At 52.1% G+C, this 27666-nt stretch overlaps 1 protein-coding gene across 1 annotated transcript in view; it reads left to right on the top strand.

Moving 5' to 3' along the window:
* Positions 1 to 4050: 4050 nt before the first annotated feature.
* adgrg4a (adhesion G protein-coupled receptor G4a) overlaps positions 4051 to 27666 on the top strand; it is a 90321-nt gene continuing 66705 nt past the window's right edge. Inside the window, exons 1-6 of the mRNA XM_070882066.1 lie at positions 4051 to 4132; positions 11005 to 11099; positions 12532 to 12587; positions 16068 to 16107; positions 17565 to 17593; positions 17725 to 17873. Coding sequence (XP_070738167.1) covers positions 11025 to 11099; positions 12532 to 12587; positions 16068 to 16107; positions 17565 to 17593; positions 17725 to 17873 — 349 coding nt within the window. The 5' untranslated portion in view covers positions 4051 to 4132; positions 11005 to 11024. The remainder of the gene's footprint in view (positions 4133 to 11004; positions 11100 to 12531; positions 12588 to 16067; positions 16108 to 17564; positions 17594 to 17724; positions 17874 to 27666) is intronic.

Below are 27666 nucleotides of genomic sequence, written 5' to 3'. Positions count from 1 at the left end.
ACCGACCCCCCCGATACACCGACCCCCCCGATACACTGACCCCCTGATACACCGACCCCCCCGATACAATGACCCCCCCGATACACCGAACCCCCGGTACACCGACCCCCCCTCGATACACCATCCACCCCCGATACACCGACTCCCCTGATACACCGACCCCCCCGATACACCGACCCCCCCCGATACAACGACCCCCCCCGATATACCGATCCCCCCCCGATACACCGACCTCCCTGAAGCACCGACCCCCCCCCCCGATACACCGACCCCTCCGATACACCGACCCCCCCCGATACACCGACCTCCCCGATACACCGATCTCCCCGATACACTGACCCCCCCGATACACCGACTCCCCCGATACATTGACCTCCCCGATACACCGACCCCCCCCGATACAACGACCCCCCCCGATATACCGATCCCCCCCCGATACACCGACCTCCCTGAAGCACCGACCCCCCCCCCCGATACACCGACCCCTCCGATACACCGACCCCCCCCGATACACCGACCTCCCCGATACACCGATCTCCCCGATACACTGACCCCCCCGATACACCGACGCCCTGATACACCGAACCCCCCCCAATACACCGACCCCCCCGATACACCATCCACCCCCGATACACCGACTCCCCCGATAGACCGACCCGCCCGATACACCGACCTCCCCGATACACCGACCCCCCCGATACACCGACCCCCCCGATACACCGACCCCCCCCGATACACCGATCCCCCTGATACACCAACCCCCCCCCTCCCCGGTACACCGACCCCCCCAATACACCGACCCACCCCGATACACCATCCCTCCCCGATACACCGACCCCCCCACCCCCGGTACACCGACCCCCTCAATACAGCGACCCCCCCCCAATACACCGACCCCACCCCCCGATACAACGACCCCCCCGATACACCATCCCCCCCCGATACACCGACCTCCCCCCAGATACACCGACCCCCCCGATAGACCGACCCCCCGATACACCGATCCCCCGATACATCGACCCCCCCCCAGATACACCGACCCCCCCGATATACCGATCCCCCCCGATACACCGACCTCCCTGAAGCACCGACCCCCCCGCTACACCGACCCCCCCCCCGATACACCGACCCCTCCGATACACCGACCCCCCCCGATACACCGACCTCCCCGATACACCGATCTCCCCGATACACTGACCCCCCCGATACACCGACGCCCTGATACACCGAACCCCCCCCAATACACCGACCCCCCCGATACACCATCCACCCCCGATACACCGACTCCCCCGATAGACCGACCCCCCTGATACACCAACCCCCCCCCTCCCCGGTACACCGACCCCCCCAATACACCGACCCACCCCGATACACCATCCCTCCCCGATACACCGACCCCCCCACCCCCGGTACACCGACCCCCTCAATACAGCGACCCCCCCCCAATACACCGACCCCACCCCCCGATACAACGACCCCCCCGATACACCATCCCCCCCCGATACACCGACCTCCCCCCAGATACACCGACCCCCCCGATAGACCGACCCCCCGATACACCGACCCCCCGATACACCGATCCCCCGATACATCGACCCCCCCCCAGATACACCGACCCCTCGATACACCGACCCCCCGATACATCGGCCCCCCCCGATACACCGACCCCCCCTCGATACACCGACCCCCCGATACACCGACCCCCCCGATACACTGACCCCCCCGATAAACCGCCCCCCCCCACCCGATACAACGACCCCCCGATACACCGAACCCCTGATACACCGAGCCCCCCCCGATACACCCCCCTCCTCGATACACCGACCCCCCCCGATACACTGACCCCCCTCAGATACACCGACCCCCCGATACAACGACCCCCGCCCCGATACACCGACCCCCCCGATACACCGACCTCCCCCCAGATACACTGGGCCCCCCGATACACCGACCCCCCCCGATACACCGACCCCCCCGATACACCGACAACCCCCAGATACACCAAACCCCCCCCGATACATCGACGCCCCCCAATACATCGACCCCCCCCGATACACCGACCCACCCGATACACCGACCCCCCCGATACACCGACCCCCCCCTCCCCGATACACCGAACCCCCCCCGATTCACCGTCCCCCCCGATACACCGCGCCCCCCCCGATACACCGACCCCCCCGATACACCGAACCCCCCGATACACTGACCCCGCGATACACCGACCCCCCCGATACAATGACCCCCCCGATACACCAACCCCCCCGATACACCGACCCCCCCTCGATACACCGACCCACCCCCCACGGTACTCCAACCCCCCCAATACACCGACCCCCCCCGATACACCATCCCCCCCGATACACCGGCCCCACCCCCCCGATACACCATCCACCCCCGATACACCGATTCCCCTGATACACCGACCCCCCAATACACCGACCTCCCCTATACACCGACACCCCCCCGATACACCGACCCTCCTGATACACCGACCCCCCCCATATACCGACTCCCCCCCCCGATACACCGACCTCCCCGATACACCGACCCCCCACCGATACACCATCCCCCCCCGATACACCGACTCCCCCGATACACCGACCCCCCCGATACACCGACCTCCCCGATACACCGACCCCCCGATACACCGACCCCCCCCGATACCCCGTCCCCCCCGATACACCGATCTTCCCAATACACCGACCTCCGATACATCGACCCCCCCGATACACCGACCCCCCCGATACACCGACCCCCCCGATAACCGACCTCCCCGATACACCGACCCCCCCGATCCACCGACCCCCCCGATCCACCGACCCCCCCCGATCCACCGACCCCCCGATACACCGACCCCCCCCGATACACCGATCCCCCCCAATACACCGACCTCCCCGATACACCGAACCCCCCCGCTACACCAACCCCCCCCCCGATACACCGACCCCCCCCCGATACACCGACCTCCCCGATACACCGACCTCCCCGATACACTGACCCCTCCCAGATACATCGACCCCCCCGGATACACTGACCCCCCCCGATACACCACCCCCCCCCCCCACCGATACACCGACCAATAACCCGTGTATTGCACCCACACTATACGATTAGGTTTGAATATAAACAGGAAATCATTGATTAACTCGGATGGGGCAAAATTGCCGCGTTCTGCGCCTCCCATTAGCGTTTCCGGGGGGCGCTATCGGTGCATGCCTGTTTCCGCTTGGGGTGCAGGTCGAGGGGTGTGATTCACCACCGCGAAACTGCGCGGGATTAAACGAAGCACTAACACGGTCGCATAGCGCTTCGGACACCGTCCCAACAGGAAGTGCAGCACACGACATTGTGTTCAACTTTCTGTGAGGGGCGGTGACCCCAATTTCGAGGGCAAGGCGAGATTTCAGTTCCCGACCCCATTTCGGCCGCAAAATCTCACTATTTAACATGAAATGCAAAGAAAGAAGTTCTGTAACAGATTCTGTTATTACAGTTGTTCTAGAATTGTCTACAGAATAAAATCCGTTCGGGCTTGTTCGATGAATATTTTACATTGTGTTTGTTCTCCAATACATTGGAGCCAAGTAAGGTCAGTTATTTTCTTCCTAGAATTTAAAGTATTTTTAAATACATTTGTTCACAACTCCAACATCCGCAGATACGACCTCCTCATCTTCAACACCCTCAGAGACAACCTCCTCATCTCCAACACCCTCCGATAGGACCTCCTCATCTCCAACACCCTCAGAGACAACCACCTCATCTCCAACACCCTCAGAGACAACCTCCTCATCTCCAACATCCTCCGATAGGACCTCCTCATCTCCAACACTCTCAGAGACAACCTCCTCATCTCCAACACCCTCAGAGACAACCTCCTCATCTCCAACATCCTCCGATAGGACCTCCTCATCTCCAACACCCTCAGAGACAACCTCCTCATCTCCAACACCCTCAGAGACAACCTCCTCATCTCCAACATCCTCCGATAGGACCTCCTCATCTCCAACACCCGCAGAGACAACTTCCTCACCTCCAACACCCTCGAAGACATCCACGACTTCAAGCCTACCTGCAACTTCAGTCACTGTATCATCATTGACGTCCTCTCTTGTGACATCAGCAACCCACGGTATTTGTGTATTTAACAAAATGTAAACTTTAGAGGGTTTTCTGTTCCATAATATTTTTATGGATTGTGTCCGACTATATTGATAAGAAGGGTCCTATTTCATTCTAATCTAGCACAGTGTACTGATGGAGAAACATTCCCAAGGTACAATCAGCCATGGTTCTGGCCATGGATTAACAACCCAATGGTCCTCAGCCCATAAAGTGGGGAATTGAATTCAATGAATCTGCTAATCTTTGCACCATGAAGCTGTGGGATTATTGTGTAAACCCAACTGGTTCACCGACCCCCTGATCTGGCCTACACGTGACTCCAGTCCCACTCTATGTGGTTCATTCAATGGCCTCAAGGCAACCAGAGTTGGCCAATAAATGCTGTCCTTACTAATGTCACCCACATCGCCAGTACAAATAAAACCAGCTGAAATTATTCCTCAATTTTGATTGTTTGAAAATCTCAGTTGATAAGTAAATGGAGAGAAGGTTTCTACATGGCAAGAGGAACGAGGTTAAAGTCAAAGTTAGGTTAGCGTTGATAGGATTTGAAACTTATTGGCCTCCTTAGCGCCTCCGGTTTTCGCCTCTGGGGGGAGATAACGACTTACCGCCGGCACGGCGAGATGAACGACTCCCGCGGACTTTAGCGAGAGGTTTGCGGCGGCAGTCGGATGTTGCACACCGATCTCCTTCACCCAGAGATCGTGACGTCATTGCCGTGCGAATCGCCCCCGCAGCGCCCCGGACCCAAACTTCGTCTTCACCCACTGCAGTATCGCCGGCCGAAATCACCGGCAGCTGCAGGAGGCGTTGATCAGGAGGCCGGGCGCTTCGCGGGCAACAGTTAAAAGGGAGTGGCCGAGGTAAGTGCCAGCATTTCTCAAATGGTTTCTTGCAAATCTGTTTAATTCTTGGGGGCCGCGACCAACTGGCCCGGCACTCGGCCGCAGTTCGCGGGGCTGATCGGGCCGGATCGTGGGAGTGCGTGGGGCCGGATCGTGGGAGTGCGTGGGGCTGGATCATGGCAGTGTGTGGGGCCGGATCGTGGGAGGGCGTGGGGCCGGATCGTGGGAGTGCGCTGGGGCCGGATCGGGCCGGATCGTTGGAGTGCGTGGGGCCGGCTCGCGGGAGGGCGTGGGGCCGGATCGTGGGAGTGCGCTGGGGCCGGATCGTGGGAGTGCGCTGGGGCCGGATCGTGGGAGTGCGTGGGGCCGGCTCGGGCCGGATCGTGGGAGTGCGTGGGGCCGGATCGTGGGAGTGCGTGGGGCCGGATCATGGGAGTGCGTGGGGCCGGCTCGCGGGAGGGCTTGGGGCCGGATCGTGGGAGTGCGTGGGGCCGGATCATGGGAGTGCGTGGGGCCGGCTCGCGGGAGGGCTTGGGGCCGGATCGTGGGAGTGCGTGGGGCCGGATCATGGGAGTGCGTGGGGCCGGCTCGCGGGAGGGCTTGGGGCCGGATCGTGGGAGTGCGTGGGGCCGGATCATGGGAGTGCGTGGGGCCGGCTCGCGGGAGGGCTTGGGGCCGGATCGTGGGAGTGCGTGGGGCCGGATCATGGGAGTGCGCTGGGGCCAGATCGGGCCGGATCATGGGAGTGCGTGGGGCCGGCTCGCGGGAGGGCTTGGGGCCGGATCGTGGGAGTGCGTGGGGCCGGATCATGGGAGTGCGTGGGGCCGGCTCGCGGGAGGGCGTGGGGCCGGATCGTGGGAGTGCGCTGGGGCCGGATCGGGCCGGATCGTGGGAGTGCGTGGGGCCGGATCGCGGGAGGGCGTGGGGCCGGATCGTGGGAGTGCGCTGGGGCCGGTTCGGGCCGGATCGTGGGAGTGCGTGGGGCCGGATCGCGGGAGGGCGTCGGGCTGATCGGGGCTGCCGTCGGGGACCAGCTCACTGGTCCCAATGCAGAGCCTGCAGTGATGGCCCTTTCCTATCAGGGAGCGCAGGAGCCTCAGGACACGGCAGTGCTGTACAACCACCGCCCTGCCTGCGTCCTGTAGGGGATGGAGCGCTTGATTTAGCCCTTCACTTCTTGGAACGCAAACACCAAGTTACTAAAAGCTGGAAAACATTCGAGCCTGGCGCTGATTTTTGCAACTTTCAACTTTAAGAACACAAGAAATAGGAGCAGGAGTAGGCCATACGGTCCCTCGAGCCTGCTCCGCCATTTAATTCGATCATGGCTGATCTGATCGTGGACTCAGCTCCACTTCCCCGCCCACTCCCCATAACCCCTTATCTCCTTATCGCTTAAAAAACTGCCTATCTCAGTCTTAAATTTATTTGATGTCCCAGCTTCCACAGCTATCTGAGGCAGTGAATTCCACAGATTTACAACCCTCAGAGAAGACATTTCTCCTCATCTCAGTTTTAAATGGGTGGCCCCTTATTCTAAGATTATGCCCTCTAGTTCTAGTCTCCCCCCATCAGTGGAAACATCCTCTCTGCATCCACCTTGTCAAGCCCCCTCATAATCTTATAAGTTTCGATAAGATCACCTCTCATTCTTCTTAATTCCAATGAATAGAGGCCCAAACTACTCAACCTGTTCTCATAAGTCAACCCCCTCATCCCCGGAATCAACCTAGTGAACCGTCTCTGAACTGCCTCCAAAGCAAGTATATCCTTTCATAAATATGGAAACTAAAACTGCCCGCAGTATTCCAGGTGTGGCCTCACCAATGCCCTGTATAACTAGCAAGACGTCCATGCTTTTATACTCCATCCCCTTTGCAATAAAGGCCAAGATACCATTGGCCTTCCTGATCACTTGCTGTACCTGCACACTAACCTTTTGTGTTTCATGCACAAGTAACCCCAGGTCCCGCTGTGCTGCAGCACTTTGCAATCCTTCTCCATTTAAATAATAACTTGCTCTTTGATTTTTTTTCTGCCAAAGTGCATGACCTCACACTTTCCAACATTATACTCCATCTGCTAAATTTTTGCCTACTTACTTAGCCTGTCTATGTCATTTTGCAGCTTTTTTGTGTCCTTCTCACACATTGCTTTTCCTCCCATCTTCGTATCATCAGCAAACTTGGCTATGTTACACTCAGACCCTTCTTCCAAGTCATTAATATAGATTGTAAATAGTTAGGGTCACATCACTGATCCCTGCGGCACCCCATTAGTCACTGGTTGCCAACTAGAGAATGTACCATTTATCCCATCTCTCTGTTTTCTGTTAGTTAGCCAATCCTCTATCCATGCGAATATATTACCCCCAACCCGTGAACTTTTATCTTGTGCAGTAACCTTTTATGTGGCACCTTGTCAAATGCCTTCTGGAAGTCCAAATACACTACATCCACTGGTGCCCCCTTATCCATCTTGTCCGTTACATCCTCAAAGAGCTCCAGCAAATTTGTCAAACATGGCTTCCCCTTCATAAATCCATGCTGACTCTGCCTGACCGAATTTTGCTTTTACAAATGACCTGTTACTGCTTCTTTAATGGTTACCTTACTCAGCGATAGAACCCTGGATAGTTACAGCTCAACAAGCAGCCCATCGTGTCTGTGGCATCTCTTTGCGAGGGCAATCGCAAACTAATCCCACTGTCCCGGGCTCTCCCCATAGCCCTATATCAATCCCAAACTAATCCCACTTCCCCGCTCTTCCCATAGCCCTATATCAATCCCAAACTAATGCCACTGCCCCGCTCTCTCCCCATAGCCCTGTGTCAATCGCAAACTAATCCCACTTCCCCGGGCTCTCCCCATAGCCCTATATCAATCCCAAACTAATGCCACTGCCCCGCTCTCTCCCCATAGCCCTGTGTCAATCCCAAACTAATCCCACTTCCCCGCTCTTCCCATAGCCCTGTATCAATCCCAAACTAATCCCACTGCCCCGCTCCCTCCCCATAGCCCTGTATCAATCGCAAACTAAACCCACTGCCCCGCTCTCTCCCCATAGCCCTGTGTCAATCCTAAACTAATCCCACTTCCCCACTCTTCCCATAGCCCTGTATCAATCCCAAACTAATCCCACTGCCCCGCTCCCTCCCCATAGCCCTGTATCAATCCCAAACTAAACCCACTGCCCCGCTCTCTCCCCATAGCCCTGTATCAATACCAAACTAATCCCACTGCCCTGCTCTCTCCCCATAGCCCTCTATCAATCCGTAAACTAATCCCACTGCCCCACTCTCTCCCCATAGCCATGTATCAATCCCAAGCTAATCCCACTGCCCCGCTCTCTCCCCACAGCCCTGTATCAATCCCAAACTAAACCCACTGCCCCGCTCTCTCCCCATAGCCCTGTATCAATACCAAACTAATCCCACTGCCCTGCTCTCTCCCCATAGCCCTCTATCAATCCGTAAACTAATCCCACTGCCCCACTCTCTCCCCATAGCCATGTATCAATCCCAAACTAATCCCACTTCCCCGGGCTCTCCCCATAGCCCTATATCAATCCCAAACTAATGCCACTGCCCCGCTCTCTCCCCATAGCCCTGTATCAATACCAAACTAATCCCACTGCCCTGCTCTCTCCCCATAGCCCTCTATCAATCCGTAAACTAATCCCACTGCCCCACTCTCTCCCCATAGCCATGTATCAATCCCAAGCTAATCCCACTGCCCCGCTCTCTCCCCACAGCCCTGTATCAATCCCAAACTAATCCCACTGTCCCGCTCTCTCCCCACAGCCCTGTATCAATCCCAAATTAATCCCACTGCCTCGCTCTCTCCCCACAGCCCTGTATCAATCCCAAATTAATCCCACTGCCTCGCTCTCTCCCCACAGCCCTGTATCAATCCCAAACTAATCCCATTGTCCCGCTCTCCCCCATAGCCCTGTATGAATCCCAAACTAATCCCACTGCCCCGTGCTCTCCCCACAGCCCTGTATCAATCCCAAACTAATCCCACTGTCCCACTCTCTCCCCATAGCCCTGTATGAATCCCTAAATTAATCCCACTGCCCCGTGCTCTCCCCACAGCCCTGTGTCAATCCCAAACTAATCCCATTGCGCCGCTCTCTCCCCATAGCCCTGTATCAATCCCACACTAATCCCACTGCCCCGCTCTCTCCCCACAGCCCTGTATCAATCCCAAATTAATCCCACTGCCCTGCTTTCTCCCATAGCCTTGTATCAATCCCCAAACTAATACCACTGCCCCGCTCGCTCTTCCCGTAGCCCTGTATCAATGCCAAACTAATCCCACCACCCCGCTCTCTCCCCACAGCTCTGTATCAATCCCACACTAATCCCACCGCCCCACTCTCTCCCCATAGCCCTGTATTTTCCTCTGCTTCAAATATTTACAGAATTTTTCCCAGTCAGGTGCAATGGTCTCTTCCCTAAGTGACACTAAATCATTCCGTGCAGCAACAACCCTCTGTATGGAAGAATTCAAAAAATTATTTTAAAGCAGTGGCCAATGAAAATGGAATGGGCATGAGGAACAGGCACTTCTCCCGATCCCACCATCTCCATTTCTCTGCCCCACCCCCTGGCCAGGCCACACCCCCTACACAGGCCCCACCCCCTGCCCCCCGGCCCCACCCCCTGCCCCAGCCCCACCCCCTGCCCCAGGCCCCACCCCCTTCCCCGGCCTCACCCCCTGCCCCCCCCCCTCGGCCCCTCCCCCTCCCTCCCAGCCCCACCCCCTGCCCCAGGCCCCACCCCCTTCCCCGGCCTCACCCCCTGCCCCCCCGGCCCCTCCCCCTCCCTCCCAGCCCCACCCCCTGCCCATGCCCCACTCCCTACAGCTGCCCCAACCTGCTTCCCCAGCCCTTGCTCCTGCAGCCATGGCCCCCCACTCCCTGGCGGTCCAGGGATGGCCTTGTTTCTGGTCCACAGTGTCGGCAGATTGGCGCTCCCCTCCTACTGCGTAACACTGCGCCCCTCGTGTAACGCTGGGCCCCTCGCATAACGCTGGGACTCTTGAGGATTCCTCACGCCCCTCGCACCCCACAGAGCAAGTGAAGTGCGATATTCTGCGATCCACTTGCTCTCGGGGGCGGTAACCCGAATACAGGTCGCGGGGGGAGGGCGGGACTGCCCGCCTGGCACAGGAACTCCTGCCTTGCGGCCATTACTGCCCCAAGCGGGGCGCTGCACAATTTCCCCCTGGAAAATCTCAATGTTTGACAGCGCATTACCAGAAACTTCACAGCAGCATTGGTTAAAGCTCACAAGTGCCTACCCTTGAGTCTTGTTAGTTGGTATTAATGGACTAAGATGAGGATGAGTGTGACGGGTGGCTAATGAGATGGAGAGCTGATAATGTAGAGAGAGAGGGATGGGTGGAGGTGCAAGGTCAGTTGGTGTGAGTAAAGATGTGCAGGGGTAGGGTAGGGAAGGCAGAGTGATGGGGATGTGATGAGAGGCACAGCAGGATGAGGTTGAGTGTGGCTTTCCAGTAACATTTCATGATCTACTAAGACCACTGAAAGGTTTGTGCCACTGCAGCCTGGTCCTCCTGACCACATCCCTGCTGTGCCCTCCTGTGCAATGTGCAGTAAGGCTGTGTGGTCTCCTGGGGAGGTCTCTCCCGCTCATTGGAAGAGAAGAGAACCTCCCTATGTGCTGTGACTCCCTCCGTAAGCATGTGGAGGGAGTGATGGGAGAGCCTGGGTGCAGCTGTGCCCCTCTGTGCTGATTGGCAGTGTGTGCAGCACCTCAATGCTGTGGAACACTGACAGCACAACTGTCAAAATAAATGTGGCCATGGTCCCTTTAAGGAAACCGGCTGATGACACGTCATCAAATGACATCATTAGACCCGCTTCCTTCAATTTTCCCGGAAACGAGCTGGGCGGGCCCAAAGGTGGAAATCATTCCACTGAGTGGGCGGAGCCAGTAGCAAGGCTGGGATCCGCTGTGGTCGCTAAAATCCTGCCCTTCTTAACATTTTTTTGCTTCTTTCAGAGAATTTCTTCAAGACTACGATGATCAGTATAGTGAGCGAGGTGGTTGGGGGAGCAGCCATGAGTGGAAATATCTCGAACCTGACCAACCGCTGGGTAAGTGAGGACCCATCGCTGCCTCTGACACAGCTGTCTGGCTGGGAAGCAACAATGTTCGAAGCTGACACTGAGGCTGGGACTTCAGAGAGTGACTGGGTAAAGCCGAGTGTGGAAAAGCACTGACTCACTGCACGCTCCGCGGTGGGTGCAGTTATGTCCCGGCAACGTCACATCCCCACACTGCACTCTGAGAATTTTAATCCAATCTGGAAACGTGACCATGATGCTGTCGCATTGTCATAAAAACCCAACTGCTTCACTGATGTCCCTTTAGAATCATAGAATGGTTACAGCACATCGAGCCCGTGCCACTCAGGGAAGGAACCTTGCTGTCCTTACCCGGTCTGGGCCTAAATGTGACTCCACTCCGACATCGAGGTGGTTGACTGTCAACTGCCCTGTGAAGTGGCCCAGCAAGAAGCGGTGTTGTGTGAGATCGGGGCAACTCGGGATGGGAATAAATGCCAGTCTCGCCAGCAACGCCCACATCCCGAGAATTAATATATATAATTTAGCGCCTTCAACGTAGTTAAATGACCCACGGCGCCTCACAGGCGCGATTATCAATCGCAATGTGACACCGAGCTGCGTAAACACATATTCAGACAGGTGACCAAAAGCTTGGTCACAGAAGTCGGTTTTAAGGAGAGCCTGAAAGGCGGATAGGTTCAGGGAGGGAGTTCCAGAGCTTAGTGCGATGTGACAGAGGTGGAAATAGGCTATCTTCTGGCGCTCTTACAATGTGAATAAACTTTTGTACATGACCCTGGTCCACTGGCGTGACAGTGGAGCAGGACCAACACTAGGGGCAGAGAGGGGGAGGGGCGATGGCAGCTAAGATACGGGTGGGCACTCGTGGTGGTATTGATGTAACGGCCACCATTCCTGACACTAGCTTTATTTAATTAACTGAATTTAAATTCCCCAGCTGCCGTGGTGGGATTTGAACTCCGGTCTCACAGATCATCTCCAGCCGTTGGATTACTGGTCCAGTAACATAACCATTATTCTACCATTCCCCTCACTGTAACAATGTCCTTCTGCCCCCACTCCCGCCCTTGAACATTGGCCCCCACCCTCGGATCCCCACCCCTGACCCACTAGCCCGCCCCCACCTCGCTCCAATAACACTTCCCCTGATTGCCAACGAGATTCAGGTTCAAGGTTTAATCTATTTTTGACCTGCAGATCAATTTTAAACAGCAAAATATTCTCACAAAATAAGCGCAGAGATTCTTGCCTCCCATGTTCAGGCGGTTCGGCCGATTCTGTGTCCTGTGGAAGAATGATGCCCTACCGTGGGTAAGGGTCTTGGGGCCATCTGTCCTCAGGGGGCTAGCCACCTGTAACCATTCCCGCCGTACGACAGTGCTGCAAACGCAATGTGCTCTTCCTGTTCATTAACACTTGCATCTTCCTCCTCCCACAGCTGAAGTCACTCTTCAGTACTGATATCGTCCTGCTGGATATCACTTTGTTGACGAGGTGGGTACCGAGGCATTGAGTGGAATTGTGCAAATATCAACATCAAAATTGAGCAACGGCAGGTTTGTGATGACATTGGCCCCAAATTCCCCGGGGCTGTGCTCTGCTCCGCCAGTGTCAGTGTGTGGGGAGCAGACACCATTCCTGCCCCAGGTCTGAGGTCCCAGCACAAAGCCCAGGATCTCGGTCACTTGTGTAGCTGGGCCGGATACAGGCACTCACTCCGCAATGCAGCAGTGTGCCGCCACTCGGCCTGAGCTCCTCCAGAGCACCAACTGTGCCAAAGGAACACTTTGATATGTGTCTTCAGCTCCCATTGGAATCACTTTGATGTGAGAGAACATTGGACCCAAAAGAAGAAAAAAGACCATCGTGCAGCTAGTTTGCCTTCTTCCAGCCAGTTACACAGAACACCACCTGATGTCGAGTGTGTGTTGATCACTCTGATTCTCAGACCTCGGAACTTACAGTGGGAAAGGCTTTTGACAAGGTCCCACACAGGAGATTGGTGTGCAAAATCAAAGCACATGGTATTGGGGGTAATATACTGACGTGCATAGAGAACTGGTTGGCAGACAGGAAGCAGAGAGTCGGGATAAATGGGTCCTTTTCAGAATGGCAGGCAGTGACTAGTGGAGTGCCGCAGGGCTCAGTGCTGAGACCCCAGCTCTTTACAATATATATTTAATGATTTAGATGAAGGAATTGAGTGTAATATCTCCAAGTTTGTAGATGACACTAAACTGGGTGGAGGTGTGAGCTGTGAGGGGGATGCTAGGAGGCTGCAGGGTGACTTGGACAGGTTAGGTGAGTGGGCAAATGCATGGCAGATGCAGTATAATGTGGATAAATGTGAGGTTATCCACTTTGGGGGCAAAAACGCGAAGACAGAATATTATCTGAATGGCGGCAGATTAGGAAAAGGGGAGGTGCAACGAGACCTGGGTGTCATGGTACATCAGTCATTGAAAGTTGGCATGCAGGTACAGCAGGCGGTGAAGAAGGCAAATGGTATGTTGGTCTTCATAGCTAGGGGATTTGAGTATAGGAGCAGGGAGGTCTTACTACAGTTGTACAGGGCCTTGGTGAGGCCTCACCTGGAATATTGTGTTCAGTTTTGGTCTCCTAATCTGAGGAAGAACGTTCTTGCTATTGAGGGAGTGTAGCGAAGGTTCACCAGACTGATTCCTGGGGTGGCGGGACTGACATATGAGGAGAGACTGGATCAACTGGGCCTTTATACACTGGAGTTTAGAAGGATGAGAGGGGATCTCATAGAAACATATAAAATTCTGACGGGACTGGACAGGTTAGATGCAGGAAGAATGTTCCCGATGTTGGGGAAGTCCAGAGCCAGGGGACGCAGTTTTAGGATAGGGGTAGGCCATTTAGGACCGAGATGAGGAGAAACTTCTTCACTCAGAGAGTTGTTAACCTATGGAATTCCCTGCCGCAGAGAGTTGTTGATGCCAGTTCATTGGATATAGTCAAGAAGGAGTTAGATGTGGCCCTTATGGCTAAAGGGATCAAGGGGTATGGGGAGAAAGCAGGAAAGGGGTACTGAGGTGAATGATCAGCCATGATCTTATTGAATGGTGGTGCAGGCTCGAAGGGCCAAATGGCCTACTCCTGCACCTATTCTCTATGTTTCTATGTTTCTAACACGTGCCACTAAATTAGGCTTAACCCTGTGTCAGTTTTATTACGAAACAAAAACCGATTAAAACTACAGGGCTAGACTTCTGAGAGAAATTGACTTAAGATATACAATCACCCTTCCTGGCTGCAGCTAGTGTAGGTTCGTAGTCATTGGTTCCGTGACTGCTTGGTTCTCCTTCTGTCCGTTCTCTGCAGCTCTTCCCTCCGTGTCCTTCTGTCTCTCTCTTTGTCCTTCTTCCTCGTCTTTCTTCCTGATTCTCTCTCTCTGTGTCTCTGTCTCTCTGTCTCTCTGTGTCTCTGTGTCTCTGTCTCTCTGTGTCTCTGTGTCTCTGTCTCTCTGTGTCTCTGTCTCTGTCTCTGTGTCTCTGTGTCTCGCTATCTCTCTCTGTCTCTCTGTCTCTGCGTCTCTCTGTCTCTGTATCTCTTTGTTGCTCTGTGTCTCTCTGTCTCTGTGATGGTCTCTCTGTCTCTCTGTCTCTCTGTCTCTGTGTGTCTCTGCCTCTCTGTCTCTGTGTCTCTGTGTCTCTCTGTCTCTGTCTCTCTGTCTCTGTGTCTCTGTGTTTCTGTCCCTCTGTGTTTCTATCTCTCTGTCTCTCCTTCTCTCTGTCTCTCTGTGTCTGTCTGTCTGTGTCTCTCTGTCTCTCTGTGTCTCTGTCTCTGTGTCTTTGTGTCTCTGTGTTTCTGTGTATCTGTGTCTCCCTGTCTCCGTGTCTCTGTGTCTCTGTGTCTCCTTGTCTCCATGTCTCTGTGTATCCGTGTCGCCATGTCTCCGTGTCTCTGTGTATCTGTGTTTCCGTGTCTCCGTGTATCCATGTCTCTGTGTCTCTGTGTTTCTGTGTTTCCGTGTCTCCGTGTCTTCGTATCTCCATGTTTCCGTGTCTCCGTGTCTCCGTGTCTCTGTGTTTCTGTGTCTCTGTGTCTCTGTCTCTCTGTGTCCGCCGGGTTCCAATGAATGGGTCTGGATCGAGGCGGTGATTTGTGTAACTGGCTTGTGGTGATGAGTTTGATTGGCTGCTAATTTGCACACGGAGTCAGCAGTGCAAAAGATAACTCCTTATCCTTAATGCCCTGTTATCCAAAAATGTGCATTTCGTAGGGTCCTTTGTAGTCCTGGTTTCTTGCAGACTTGTAGTCTCTGGGGTGAACTGTTTTACCCCCTGAGGTCAATGATCTCCGGGGCTCTTCTGATAGATAGTCCATCTCTTCGTCTGTCTGCATACTCCTTGGCCACAGAGATTGCTTTTAATGGGAGATGAGTCACCACTTGCCTCAGGCTGGCGCCTTTTTCCCTCCCAGGTAGTCCAAAAGTTTTACTTTCATTTAGTTTGTTCGTGGCCTCTTCCTGTGACTTGTTCCAAGAAAAATAGGTGTGTACCCTTACACTGAGCAGCAGAATAATACAATTTCCGAGCAGCAGAATAATATGCTGTGAGTTAAATGATAAAACACTCCGATCCTTATGAAACAGTGACTCCTCCGAGCAATGCCACTGGAGATCGATAGTATCTGCTTATCAGGAGCTGTTCAGGGGGTAATAACCAGTGACCCTTGGGAAAATGCTCAGCCAGCAATGAGGGTGGGTTCAGCGATCGCTGGCCAGCCCCACCTACTCGATGGGTACATAGCTCTGAAAACCCTGGGCCCGACTCTCCGACCCGACCACCCACAGACTGCGGCCCCTCACCGGGAGCACGGAATTGTGGAATTTATCTGTGGCTTTTCGCCTTCATTGCTTCACTGTGGCAGGAACTCTCAGATTTACAGAATGAATTTAAAAAAATCAAACTGCACATTAATACACAAATACCATTCCTCTTTCAGAAAAAATACTCACTCATTAATCATTAAAAAATCCAAAGCGGTAAGTTCATGATGGCCTCAAACCAATTTTGGAAGGTAAATTTTTATTAATTTCACTGCATTTATGGAGTTGAATGTGGGGATTGGCTAGTGAGCTACCATTGACCCATGGGCCACTCTCCATCGCAATATTAGACCCTGATTTTAACCTAACCCACCTGGGGGAACACGTCACAGCCCTGTTTACACACTCGCCCGACCTCACCCACCACTGAAGCTGAATAGTGCCGAGGGATCTTTTACAGTTGGCAACTCCGACAGTGCGGCACTCCCTCAGTACTGCCCCTCCGACAGTGCGGCACTCCCTCAGTACTGCCCCTCCGACAGTGCGGCACTCCCTCAGTACTGCCCCTCCGACAGTGCGGCACTCCCTCAGTACTGCCCCTCCGACAGTGCGGCGCTCCCTCAGTACTGCCCCTCCAACAGTGCAGCGCTCCCTCAGTACTGTCCCTCCGACAGTGAGGCACTCCCTCAGTACTGCCCCTCCGACAGTGCAGCGTTCCCTCAGTACTGTCCCTCCGACAGTGAGGCACTCCCTCAGTACTGCCCCTCCGACAGTGCAGCACTCCCTCAGTACTGCCCCTCCGACAGTGCAGCGCTCCCTCAGTACTGTCCCTCCGACAGTGAGCCACTCCCTCAGTACTGTCCCTCTGACAGTGCGGCGCTCCCTCAGTACTGCCCTTCCAACAGTGCGGCACTCCCTCAGTACTGCCCCTCCAACGGTGCGGCACTCCCTCAGTACTGCCCCTCCGACAGTGCAGCTCTGGGAATGTCCACCTAGATTATGTGCACTGTGGAGTGGGACTTGAACCCATGATCTATCATTACTGGAATGGTACCATGTACTTCAGTTATGTGGAGAGACTGGAGCAGCTGCGATTGTTCTGCTTTAAGCAGAGAAGGATACGGGAAGATTTAATCGAGTATTCAATACCATGAAGGGTTTTGATAGAGTAAATAAGAAAAAACAGTTTCCAGTGGCAGGAGGGTTGATAACCAGAGGACACAGATTTAAGGTGACTGGCAAAAGAACCCGAGGAGAAGATGAGAAGAAATGTTTTTAGGGAGCGAGTTGCGATGATCTGCAATTCACTGTCTGAACGGGCGGTGGAGGCAGATTCAATAGTAACTTTCCAGGGCTGTGGGGAAAGAGCTGTGGGACTAATTGGCTTGGTCTGTCACAGAGCCGGCACAGGCTCGATGGGCCGAATGGTCTCCTCTTGTGCCATATTGTTTGATGATTCTGATTCAGAGCTGTGTGTGTGCTATCGCTGAGAGATAATGACACACAGAGTACATGTAGCAAGTTGCTGAAGCTTTCAATATCAGATTCCTGCTCGTAACTGGGTTGCGTCGGCACATTTGGGCAGTGGTTTTAGTATCTTACTGAATTATAATCCCCTCCCGTGCTTGGTCTGGTCTGATTAAAGTCAAATATTTACAAACTTTTATTTACAGATCCAAAGGAAAATTCTACGTTCAGACAGGTAGGAACCAGCTTCGTTTGCCCAGCTAATGTTATGTTAATACTTCAGTTTAAACTTTGACAGTGTAACCATGGTCTTAATTAAAACACTTTACCAAGGCAGTGCACGTGATGATCTTTGAATTCTGGCAGGTACAGCTGTGCATTCAGACTGGAAACAATATCTACTAAAAATGAATCGCAAATAAAGGATGCGATAACGGAGAGATTGGTGAAGAATTACACGGAACCTGCGGTGAACGTGGCGGCGGAACGTAACAGTATACGAGTGCATCGCTTTGGTAATTGGCTTCGGCCCCAGATTCTTCCTATTTTATATAAACTAAACAGTCTCATTCTTGATGAATGATTACAGGGAAGAAGACAGGATGTACAAGTACTGGCCACCCGCCATCTGCTCACTGACCTCAATCTGCTGGACAAAGAAAATAAATCACCTTTCAAATGGAAATCGAAGAATGAGCTTGCATTTGTCAGTCCGGTATTGGGTAATTAGCAGAAGAATTCTGATAGGCCAATCTGAGGAAGGACATCCTAATCTGAGGAAGGACGTTCTTGCTATTGAGGGAGTGCAGCGAAGGTTCACCAGACTGATTCCAGGGATGGCTGGACTGACATATGAGGAGAGACTGGATCAACTGGGCCTTTATACACTGGAGTTTAGAAAGATGAGAGGGGATCTCATAGAAACATATAAAATTCTGATGGGATTGGACAGGTTAGATGCAGGAAGAATGTTCCCGATGTTGGGGAAGTCCAGAACCAGGGGACACAGTCTTAGGATAAGGGGTAGGCCATTTAGGACTGAGATGAGGAGAAACATCTTCACTCAGAGAGTTGTTAACCTGTGCAATTCCCTACCGCAGAGAGTTGTTGATGCCAGTTCATTGGATATATTCAAGAGGGAGTTAGATATGGCCCTTACGGCTAAGGGTATCAAGGGGTATGGAGAGAAAGCAGGAAATGGGTACTGAGGGAATGATTAGCCATTGAATGGTGGTGCAGGCTCGAAGGGCCGAATGGCCTACTCCTGCACCTATTTTCTATGTTTCTATGAGATGAAGAGGGTGGGAGGAGGCTTGTGTGCATGGACCAGTTAGGCTGAATGGCCTGTTTATGTGCTGTAAATACTGTGTAATTCTATGTAAGAATGCTTACATACACCTCAGCCAGTCCGACTCCCCTGCCCTTTCCCTGTAACCCTGCAATGGTTTTTCCTTCAGGAACGTATCCAACTCCCTTTTGAAAGTAGTGATTGAGTCTGTCCCCACCACCTTCTCAGACAGTGCGTTCCAGATCCTAACCACTCGCTGCATAAAAAGGTTTTCCCTCATGTCGCCTTTGGCTCTTCTGCCAATCACCTTAAATCTGTGTCCTCTGGTTCTTAACCCTTCCGCCAATAGAAACATAGAAACATAGAAATTTACAGCGCAGAAGGAGGCCATTCCGGCCCATCGTGTCTACGCCGGCCGACAAAGAGCCACACAGCCCTCGGTCTGCAGCCCTGAAGGTTACATATAAACCTATGAACAATGACGGAAAGGCAAAGAGCACCCAGCCCAACCAGTCCGCCTCACACAACTGCGACACCCTTTATACTGAAACATTCTACACTCCATCCCAACCGGAGCCATGTGATCTCCTGAGAGAGGCAAAAACCAGATAAAAACCCAGTCCAATTTAGGGAGAAAAAATCTGGGAAAATTCCTCTCCGACCCATCCAGGCGATCGACACTAGTCCAGGAGATCACCCTGGCTGTATTCTATTCCCTGCAGTACTTACCATTATACCTGCTCTGTCCAACAATAGGTCATCCAGTTTAATCCCAATTACCAGCTCTAGGTCCATAACCCTGCAGGTTACTGCACTTTAAGTGCCCATCCAACCATCTCTTAAAAGTGGTGAGGGTTTCTGCATCCACCACTCTTCCAGACAACGAGTTCCAGATCCCCACAACCCTCTGCGTAAAGAAGCCCCCCCTCAAATCCCCTCTAAACCTTTCATCAACCACCTTAAAACTATGCCCCCTCGTTATAGACCCCTCCACCAATGGAAATAGACCCTTACTATCCACTATGTCCAGGCCCCTCAATATTTTGTACACCTCAATGAGGTCTCCTCTCAACCTCCTCTGTTCCAGGAGAACAAACCCAGCCTTTCCAATCTGTCCTCATAACTAAGATTCTCCATTCAGGCAGCATCCTAGTAAATCTCCTCTGCACCCTCTCTAGTGCGATCACGTCCTTCCTATAATACGGTGACCAGAATTGCACGCAGTACTCCACCTGTGGCCCAACCAAAGTATTATACAATTTAAGCATAACCTCCCTGCTCTTATATTCTATGCTTCGGCCAATAAAGGCAAGCATTCCGTATGTCTTCTTAACCACCTTATCCACCTGGCCTGCTACTTTTGGGGATCTGTGGACAAGCACTCCAAGGTCCCTTTGTTCAGCTACATTATTAAGTGACCTACCACTTAATGTGTATACCCTTTCCTTATTAGCCCTCCCAAAGTGCATCATCTCACACTTCTCTGAATTAAATTCCATTTGCCACTGCTCTGCCCACCTGACTAGTAGATTGATATCCTCCTGCAGTCCATGACTTTCCTCTTCATTATCAACCACACAGCTGATTTTAGTGTCGTCTGCAAACTTCTTAATTATACTCCATATATTCAAATCTAAATTATCGATATTGTAAAGTCCTGTCCCCTCAGTACAGATTCACATGAGGCATGTAGTGAAGTCAAGGTCACTCTGGACCTGCACCTTTATTTCACAGCTCTGGAATGCTGCACTTGCCTGAGACCTGTCCTTATATATCTGTCTCTTGCAAGTGCACCCCTGGTGGTAAGGTATGCTGGTGGTTACAGGTCATATCTTATTACAGTCATGTATAGCATGTTAGGATACTGTTATATATAATAATGTAAGATACATGACATCACCCTCCCCCAAGGTCATATTGTCTTTATAGGTTCAGTCTCTCAGGTGGTCTACGCTCTCGCGTGGAGCGTCTGAGTTGTGGTTCAGTTGTTTGCCTTGGTGTCTGTTTTTCTTTGGGTGTGGTTGCTGGTACCTCGCCTGGGCTGTCTGTTTTGATTGGTGTGATTGTTGTTGACTCGCCTGGGCTGTCTGTTGGGATTGCCCTTTCCTCAGGTTGTTCCCTCTATCTGTCCACCAGGTGTGGTGCGAGTTCCACATTGTAGTCTGCCTCTGGTTCCGCAGTGTTGTTGGTAAATCTGCTTTTGACTTGGTCTACATGCCTCCAGCAGGTTTTGCCATTGTCCATTTGTACTACCAGTAGCCTGTTTCCTTCCTTGCCCGTTACTGTCCCTGCAAGCCATTTGGGACCCCTGCCATAGTTTAGTACAAACACTTTGTCCCCTATCTCATTCCATCTCCCCCTCGAATTTCTGTCATGGTACTCAGTCAGCTTACAGCGCTTTGCCTCAATGATTTTGTGCATGTCTAGGAGGATTAATGAGAGCCTTGTTTTTAAAGTCCTTTTCATCAACAGTTGAGCGGGGGGGGGGATCCCAGTCAGTGAGTGCGGACGAGATCTGTATGCCAGCAGCAGTCGCGACAGGCGACCCTGCAGCGTGGGACCTTGGTTTTTTAGCATGCCTTGTTTAATGATTTGCACTGCTCTCTCCGCCTGGCTGTTGGAGGCCGGCTTGAACGGTGCCGTCTTGACGTGATTTATGCCGTGGTCAACTATAAAATCTTGAAATTCTGCGCTGGTGAAGCATGGACCATTATCACTGACCAATATGTCAGGAATTCCGTGCGTTGCAAACATGGTTCTGAGGCTCTCCACGGTGGTGGAGGTGGTGCTCGAGTTTAAAATGGTGCATTCGATCCACTTTGAGCATGCATCGACGACTACGAGGAACATTTTGCCCATGAATGGGCCCGCATAGTCTACGTGCATCTGCGACCACGGTTTGGTAGGCCAGGGCCAGGGGCTCAGTGGAGCCTCCCTGGGGGCATTGCTGAGTTGGGCACAAATGGTGCACCTTCGAACGCAGAGCTCCAAGTCCGCGTCAATACCAGGCCACCAGACGTGGGATCTGGCTATGGCCTTCATGAGAACGATCCCCGGGTGCTCGCGGTGGCGCTCCCGGACAAATGCCTCTCTGCCTCGCAGAGGCGTGACTACTCGGCTGCCCCACATCAGGCAGTCTGCTTGTAGTGATAGCTCATGCATGCGCCTGTGAAAGGGTTTTAATTCCTCGGGGCATGCCTCGTGAGCCTCTGCCCAGTCACCGGTTAGGACACATCTTTTTACTAAGGATAACGTGGGGTCGCTGGCCGTCCAGGCTCTGATTTGGCGAGCCATCATGGGCGAACCTGTGGACTGAAAGGCATTGATTGCCATGACTATCTCACAGTCCCGTTCGTCAGACCCTTCCGTGGTCATCAGGGGTAGCCTGCTGAGCGCGTCAGCACAGTTGTCTGTGCCTGGTCTGTCCCTTATTGTGTAGTCGTAGGACACCAGCATGAGTGCCCACCATTGAATTCGCACCGAGGCGTTGGCGTTTATTGCCTTGCTCTCGGATAGGAGGGAGGTGAGGGGCTTGTGGTCGGTTTCTAACGCGAACTTGGCCCCGAAAAGGTATTGGTGCATCTTTTTGACACCGTACACGCACGCGAGTGCCTCCTTCTCTACCATTCCGTACTTGCGCTCCGCCCGCGAAAGTGACCTGGAGGCATAAGCTATGGGTTGTAATTTGCCCGCACTATTGACATGTTGCAAAACGCACCCGACCCCATACGCTGACGCATCGCATGTGAGAACTAGCTTTTTACCTGTGTCAAAGAAAGTCAAAACACTGTTGGAACACAGAAGGTTGCGTGCCTTATTGAAGGCGCGTTCCTGGGCGTCCCCCCAAAACCAATCGCACCCCTTTCTGAGTAGCACATGGAGAGGCTCCAGCAGCATGCTTAAGTTCTGCATAAAGTTCCCAAAGTAATTGAGTAGCCCGAGAAAGGCGCGCAGTTCTGAGACATTCCGGGGCCTGGGTGCCAGGCGAATTGCTTCTGTTTTGGACTCTGTTGGGCAGATTCCATCAGCGGCAATCCTTCTGCCCAAAAATTCAACCTCTGGTGTGAGAAACAGGCACTTGGATTTCTTGACTCGTAGGCCTACCCGATCCAACCGCTTTAGTACTTCCTCCAAATTAAGGAGATGGGAGTCAGTTCGCTGCCCGTGATGAGTATGTCGTCTTGAAATACAACCGTCCCCGGGATGGACTTTAGCTGACTCTCCATGTTGCGCTGGAATATGGCAGCTGCCGACCTGATGCTGAATGGGCATCGATTGTACATGAAAAAGCCTCGATGTGTGTTGATGGTGGTGAGTAGCTTTGATTCCTCGGTCAATTCTTGCGTCATATACGCAGATGTGAGGTCTAATTTTGAGAAAAGTTTACCTCCAGCCAATGTGGCAAATAAGTCCTCCGCTCTGGGCAGCGGGTACTGGTCCTGTAGGGAGACTCTGTTTATGGTAGATTTGTAGTCCCCACAGATTCGTACGGATCCATCAGGCTTCCACAGGTGATCCATCAGGCTTCCACAGGTGATATAATGCCTTCCCGCAAAAGCTGTCTAGTTCGTGTTCAATCTTTTCCCTCATCACATAGGGTACAGCTCTGGCCTTGTGATGGACCGGTCTAGCATCCTGTGTGATGTAGATTTTGACTTTGGCCCCTTTGAAAGTGCCCACACCTGGCTGAAAGAGATGTTCAAATCGCTTTATAACTGTTGAGCAGGAGGTCCGTTCTTCTAATGACATGGCATGAACATCATCCCTTTTACAGTTTAGTTTTGCCAGCCAGCTTCTCCCCAGCAGTGCTGGGGGATCTCCGTGGACAATCCACAGGGGAAGTCGGTTCACTGTCCCTTTGTGTGTGACAGAGAGCATGGCGCTGCCGAGGACTGGTATGATTTCTTTGGTATAGGTCCTTAGTTTGGTGTCGACCCTTGTGAGTTTTGGTCTGTCTCGTCTATGCGGACACAGTTGTTCAAATTGTTGAGCGCCCATGATAGATTGACTCGCTCCCGTATCCAGCTCCATGTTGACAGATATCCCATTGAGTAGGACCCTCATCATTATAGGAGGCGTCCTGTTGTAGGAGCAGCGGCCATTGATCGTGTTGACCCGCTGTACACCGGTGTCCCGGGTACTGTCCCCACCATCTTCTGGTCCGCTTTCCGACCCATCCGATTCGTATACCAGCCGAGCTGCCGTTTTTTTGCACATGCGAGCCAAATGCCCTGTATATTCACAATTTCTGAAACAGCCTGCTGAAATCGACATCCCCTTGATGAGTGCCCACCCTCACACCTCCAGCACAGACCTGTTCTATTGTTTAAAGTGTTCCCAAAGAATGAGCTGCGTCTAGCTGATCTCTCTTGAGCTTCTCTCAGTTTGTAGTTGATTGCTCGCATTGTGGGTTGATGAGGTGTGAACGGCCGTTCCTGTGGCCCTTGATGGCTTCTGCCTGCTGTTGAGAGCCTGTTCTCCCAGTTTTGTCTGTGTGTGGGGGTAGCAGCTTGTTTAGTGCTGTGAATATTTTGTTCCAATATTTCGTTAGTTGTTGTACCTGCATTGTAAATCAACCTCGTTTCTTCTTCCCCTACCAAGAATGTCTGTGCAACCAGTGCTGCTGCCTCTAAGGTCAGGTTCTTGGTCTCTATGAGCTTTCGGAATATGCCTGCGTGGCCTATTCCTGCAATGAAAAAGTCTCTCAGCATTTCTCTTCTCAGTTCATCGGAGAACTCACATTAACTAGCCAAACTCCAAAGTTCCGCCACAAAGTCGGGTATGCTCTGGCCCACACAGCGTCTGTAGTTGTAGAACCTGTGTCTGGCCATGTGTAGGCTGCTCGCTGGGTCAGGTGGTCCCTTACCAGTGTGCTCAATTCTTCAGATGACTTGCTTGCTGGTTTCTCGGGTGCCAACAGATCCTTCATTAAAGCGTATGTTTTTGAGCCACAGCTGGTCAAGAGATGGGCTCTTCTCTTGTCTGCCTTATCGTCGCCTAACCAGTCTTTGGTTACAAAGCTTTGCTGGAGCCTTTCTATAAAGTCCTCCCAATTGTCTCCTGCATTGTACTTTTCATCTGATCCGTTGTTCGCCATTCTGTGGATTCTGTAATCCCGTAACCCGTCGCCACTGTAAAGTCCTGTCCCCTCGGTACAGATTCACATGAGGCATGTAGTGAAGTCAAGGTCACTCTGGACCTGCACCTTTATTTCACAGCTCTGGAATGCTGCACTTGCCTGAGACCTGCCCTTATATACCTGTCTCTTTCAAGTGCACCCCTGGTGGTAAGGTATGCTGGTGGTTACAGGTCATATCTTATTACAGTCATGTATAGCATGTTAGGATACAGTTATATATAATAATGTAAGATACATGACAGATATATACCACAAAAAGCAAGGAACCTAGTACTGAGCCCTGCGGAACCCCACTGGAAACATCCTTCCAGTCACAAAAACATCCATCAATCATTACCTTTTGCTTCCTTCCTCCAAGCCAATTTTGGATCCAACTTGATACTTTGCCCTGTATCCCATGGACTTTAACCTTCATGACCAGTCTACCATGTGGGACCTTATCAAAAGCCTTGCTAAAGTCCAGATATACTACATCGTATGCACTACCCTCATCGACCCTCTTGGTTACCTCCGCAAAAAATTCAATCAGGTTAGTCAAACACGATTTTCCCTTCACACATCCGTGCTGAATGTCCCTAATTAATCCTTGCATTTCCAAATGCAGATTTATCCTGTCTTTCAGGAATTTTTACAATAATTTTCCCACCACTCAGGTTAGGCTGACAGCCTGTAATTACTCGGCCTATCCCTTTCTCCCTTCTTAAACAAGGGTACTACATTAGCAGTCCTCCAATCCTCCGTCACCATGCCCAGATCCAAAGAGGACTGGAAAATGATGGTCAAGGCCTCTGCTATTTCCTCTTTTTTCGCTCAACAGCCTGGGATGCATTTCATCCGGGCCTGGGGACTTATCTACTTTCAAAGCCGCTAAACCCTTTAATACTTCCTCTCTCATTATATTTATTTCATCCAGAATATCGCACTCCTCCTCGATAGCAGTATTTGCATTACCCCTTTCCTTTGTGAAAACAGATGCAAAGTATTCGTTAAGAACCCTAACAACATCTTCCGCCTCCACACACAGATTACCCTGATGGTCTCTAATAGGCCCCACCCTTTCTTTAGTTATCCTTTTACTCTTAATATATTTATAGAACATCTTAGGGTTTTCCTTAATTTTATTGGCCAAGAATTTCTCGTGCTCTCTCTTAGCATTCCTAATATCCTGTTTAATTTTGCCTCTTAACTTTCTATATTCCTCTAAAGATTCTATAGTATTTAGCCGTTGCTATATGACATAAGCGTCCCATTTTTCTTAATCCTCTCCTGTAAGTCCCTAGACATCCAGGAGGCTCTAGAATTATTTTTCACAGCCATTTTGTTTAAGGGCCCATGTTTGGTCTGAGCCTTCCGGATCTCCTCCTTGAATGCCTCCCACTGTTCCGACACTGATTTACCCACAAGTAGCTGTTTCCAGTCCACTATGGCTAAATCACTCCTTAACTTAGCAAAATTAGCTTTTCCCCAATTCGGAACTTTTATTCCAGGCCTATCCTTGTCCTTATCCATAACCAACTTGAATCTGATTGAATTATGGTCACTGGCACCCAAGTGCTCTCCCACTAATACCCCTTCAACCTGCCCAGCTTCATTCCCCAAAACTAAATCCAAGACCGCCCCCTCTCGTGTTGGGCTTGCTATATATTGACTAAAAAAGTTCTCTTGATTGCATTTCAAGAATTGTGCACCCTCTATACCCTTCACACTAAATTTGTCCCAATCAATATTTGGATAGTTAAAATCCCCTACTATTACTGCCCTATGGTTTTTAGACTTCATAGCAATTTGCCTACATATTTGTTCCTCTATCTCCCTCCCACTCCCCCCACCTCTCCATCTTGTTTAAAAATCCTGTAGCCAGGAATATTGAGCTGCCAAACCTGCCCCTCTTTCAGCCATGTCTCTGTAATGGCTATAATGTCATACTCCTAAGTGTCTACCTGTGCTCTTCGCTCATCCACCTTATTCGCTATACTCCTTGCATTAAAGTATATACCATTCAGCACAGGAAGACCTCCTTGCTTACTACTTAATAAGCCCTGTTTCCTGTGTCTTACAGATTCACTTTCTGGATTTTTGCTATCCAATTTCTGCTTTACTTCCTTCCCTTTTGAATTCGTTTTCAGGTTCCCATCCCCCTGCCAAGCTAGTTTAAACTCTCCCCACCAGCACTAGCAAAACTCCCCGCGAGGATATTGGTCCCGGCGCTGTTGAGGTGCAATCCGTCCGGTTTGTACAGGTCCCATCTCCCCCAGAAGCGGTCCCAATACCTCAAGAGTTTAAAGCCCTCCCTCCTACACCAACTTTCCAGCCACGTGTTCATCCTCTCTATCCTTCTATTCTTATACTCATTAGCACGTGGCACCATTAGTAACCCAGAGATTACTACATTTGAGGTCCTACCCTTAAATTTTCTTCTAGCTCCCTGAATTCTTCCTGCAGGACCTCATCCCTCATTTTACTTATGTCGTTGGTCCTGATATGGACCACGACCTCTAGCTGTTTACCCTCCACCCCCCACCCCCAGCATGCCCTGCGTCCGCTCTGTGACATCCTTGACCCTGGCAGCAGGGAGACAGAAAACCGTTCGGGAGTCACGTCTACGGTCGCAGAAACGCCTGTCTGTTCCCCTAACTATTGAATCCCTGATCACTAGGGCCCTTTTGTTCTTCATCCTTCCCCCCTGTGCAGCTGAGCCACCCGTGGTGCCTTGGAATTGGCTCTGGCTGCACTCCCCAGAGGCATCATCGTCCTTACCGATACTCAGAAATGAATATCGGTTTGAAAGCGAGATGGACTCACGGGGGGACTCCTGCACTACCTGCCTAGCGCACTTACTACGTCTGGTGGTCACCCACTGCCCCTCTACCTGCACGCCTTT

The sequence above is a fragment of the Pristiophorus japonicus genome, chromosome 6 (genome assembly GCF_044704955.1).
Source record: "Pristiophorus japonicus isolate sPriJap1 chromosome 6, sPriJap1.hap1, whole genome shotgun sequence".
In the NCBI taxonomy this organism is placed as follows: Eukaryota; Metazoa; Chordata; class Chondrichthyes; family Pristiophoridae; genus Pristiophorus; species Pristiophorus japonicus.
The sequence above is the reverse complement of the archived record's forward strand: the minus strand, read 5'-3'. Positions and strand labels throughout refer to the sequence as shown.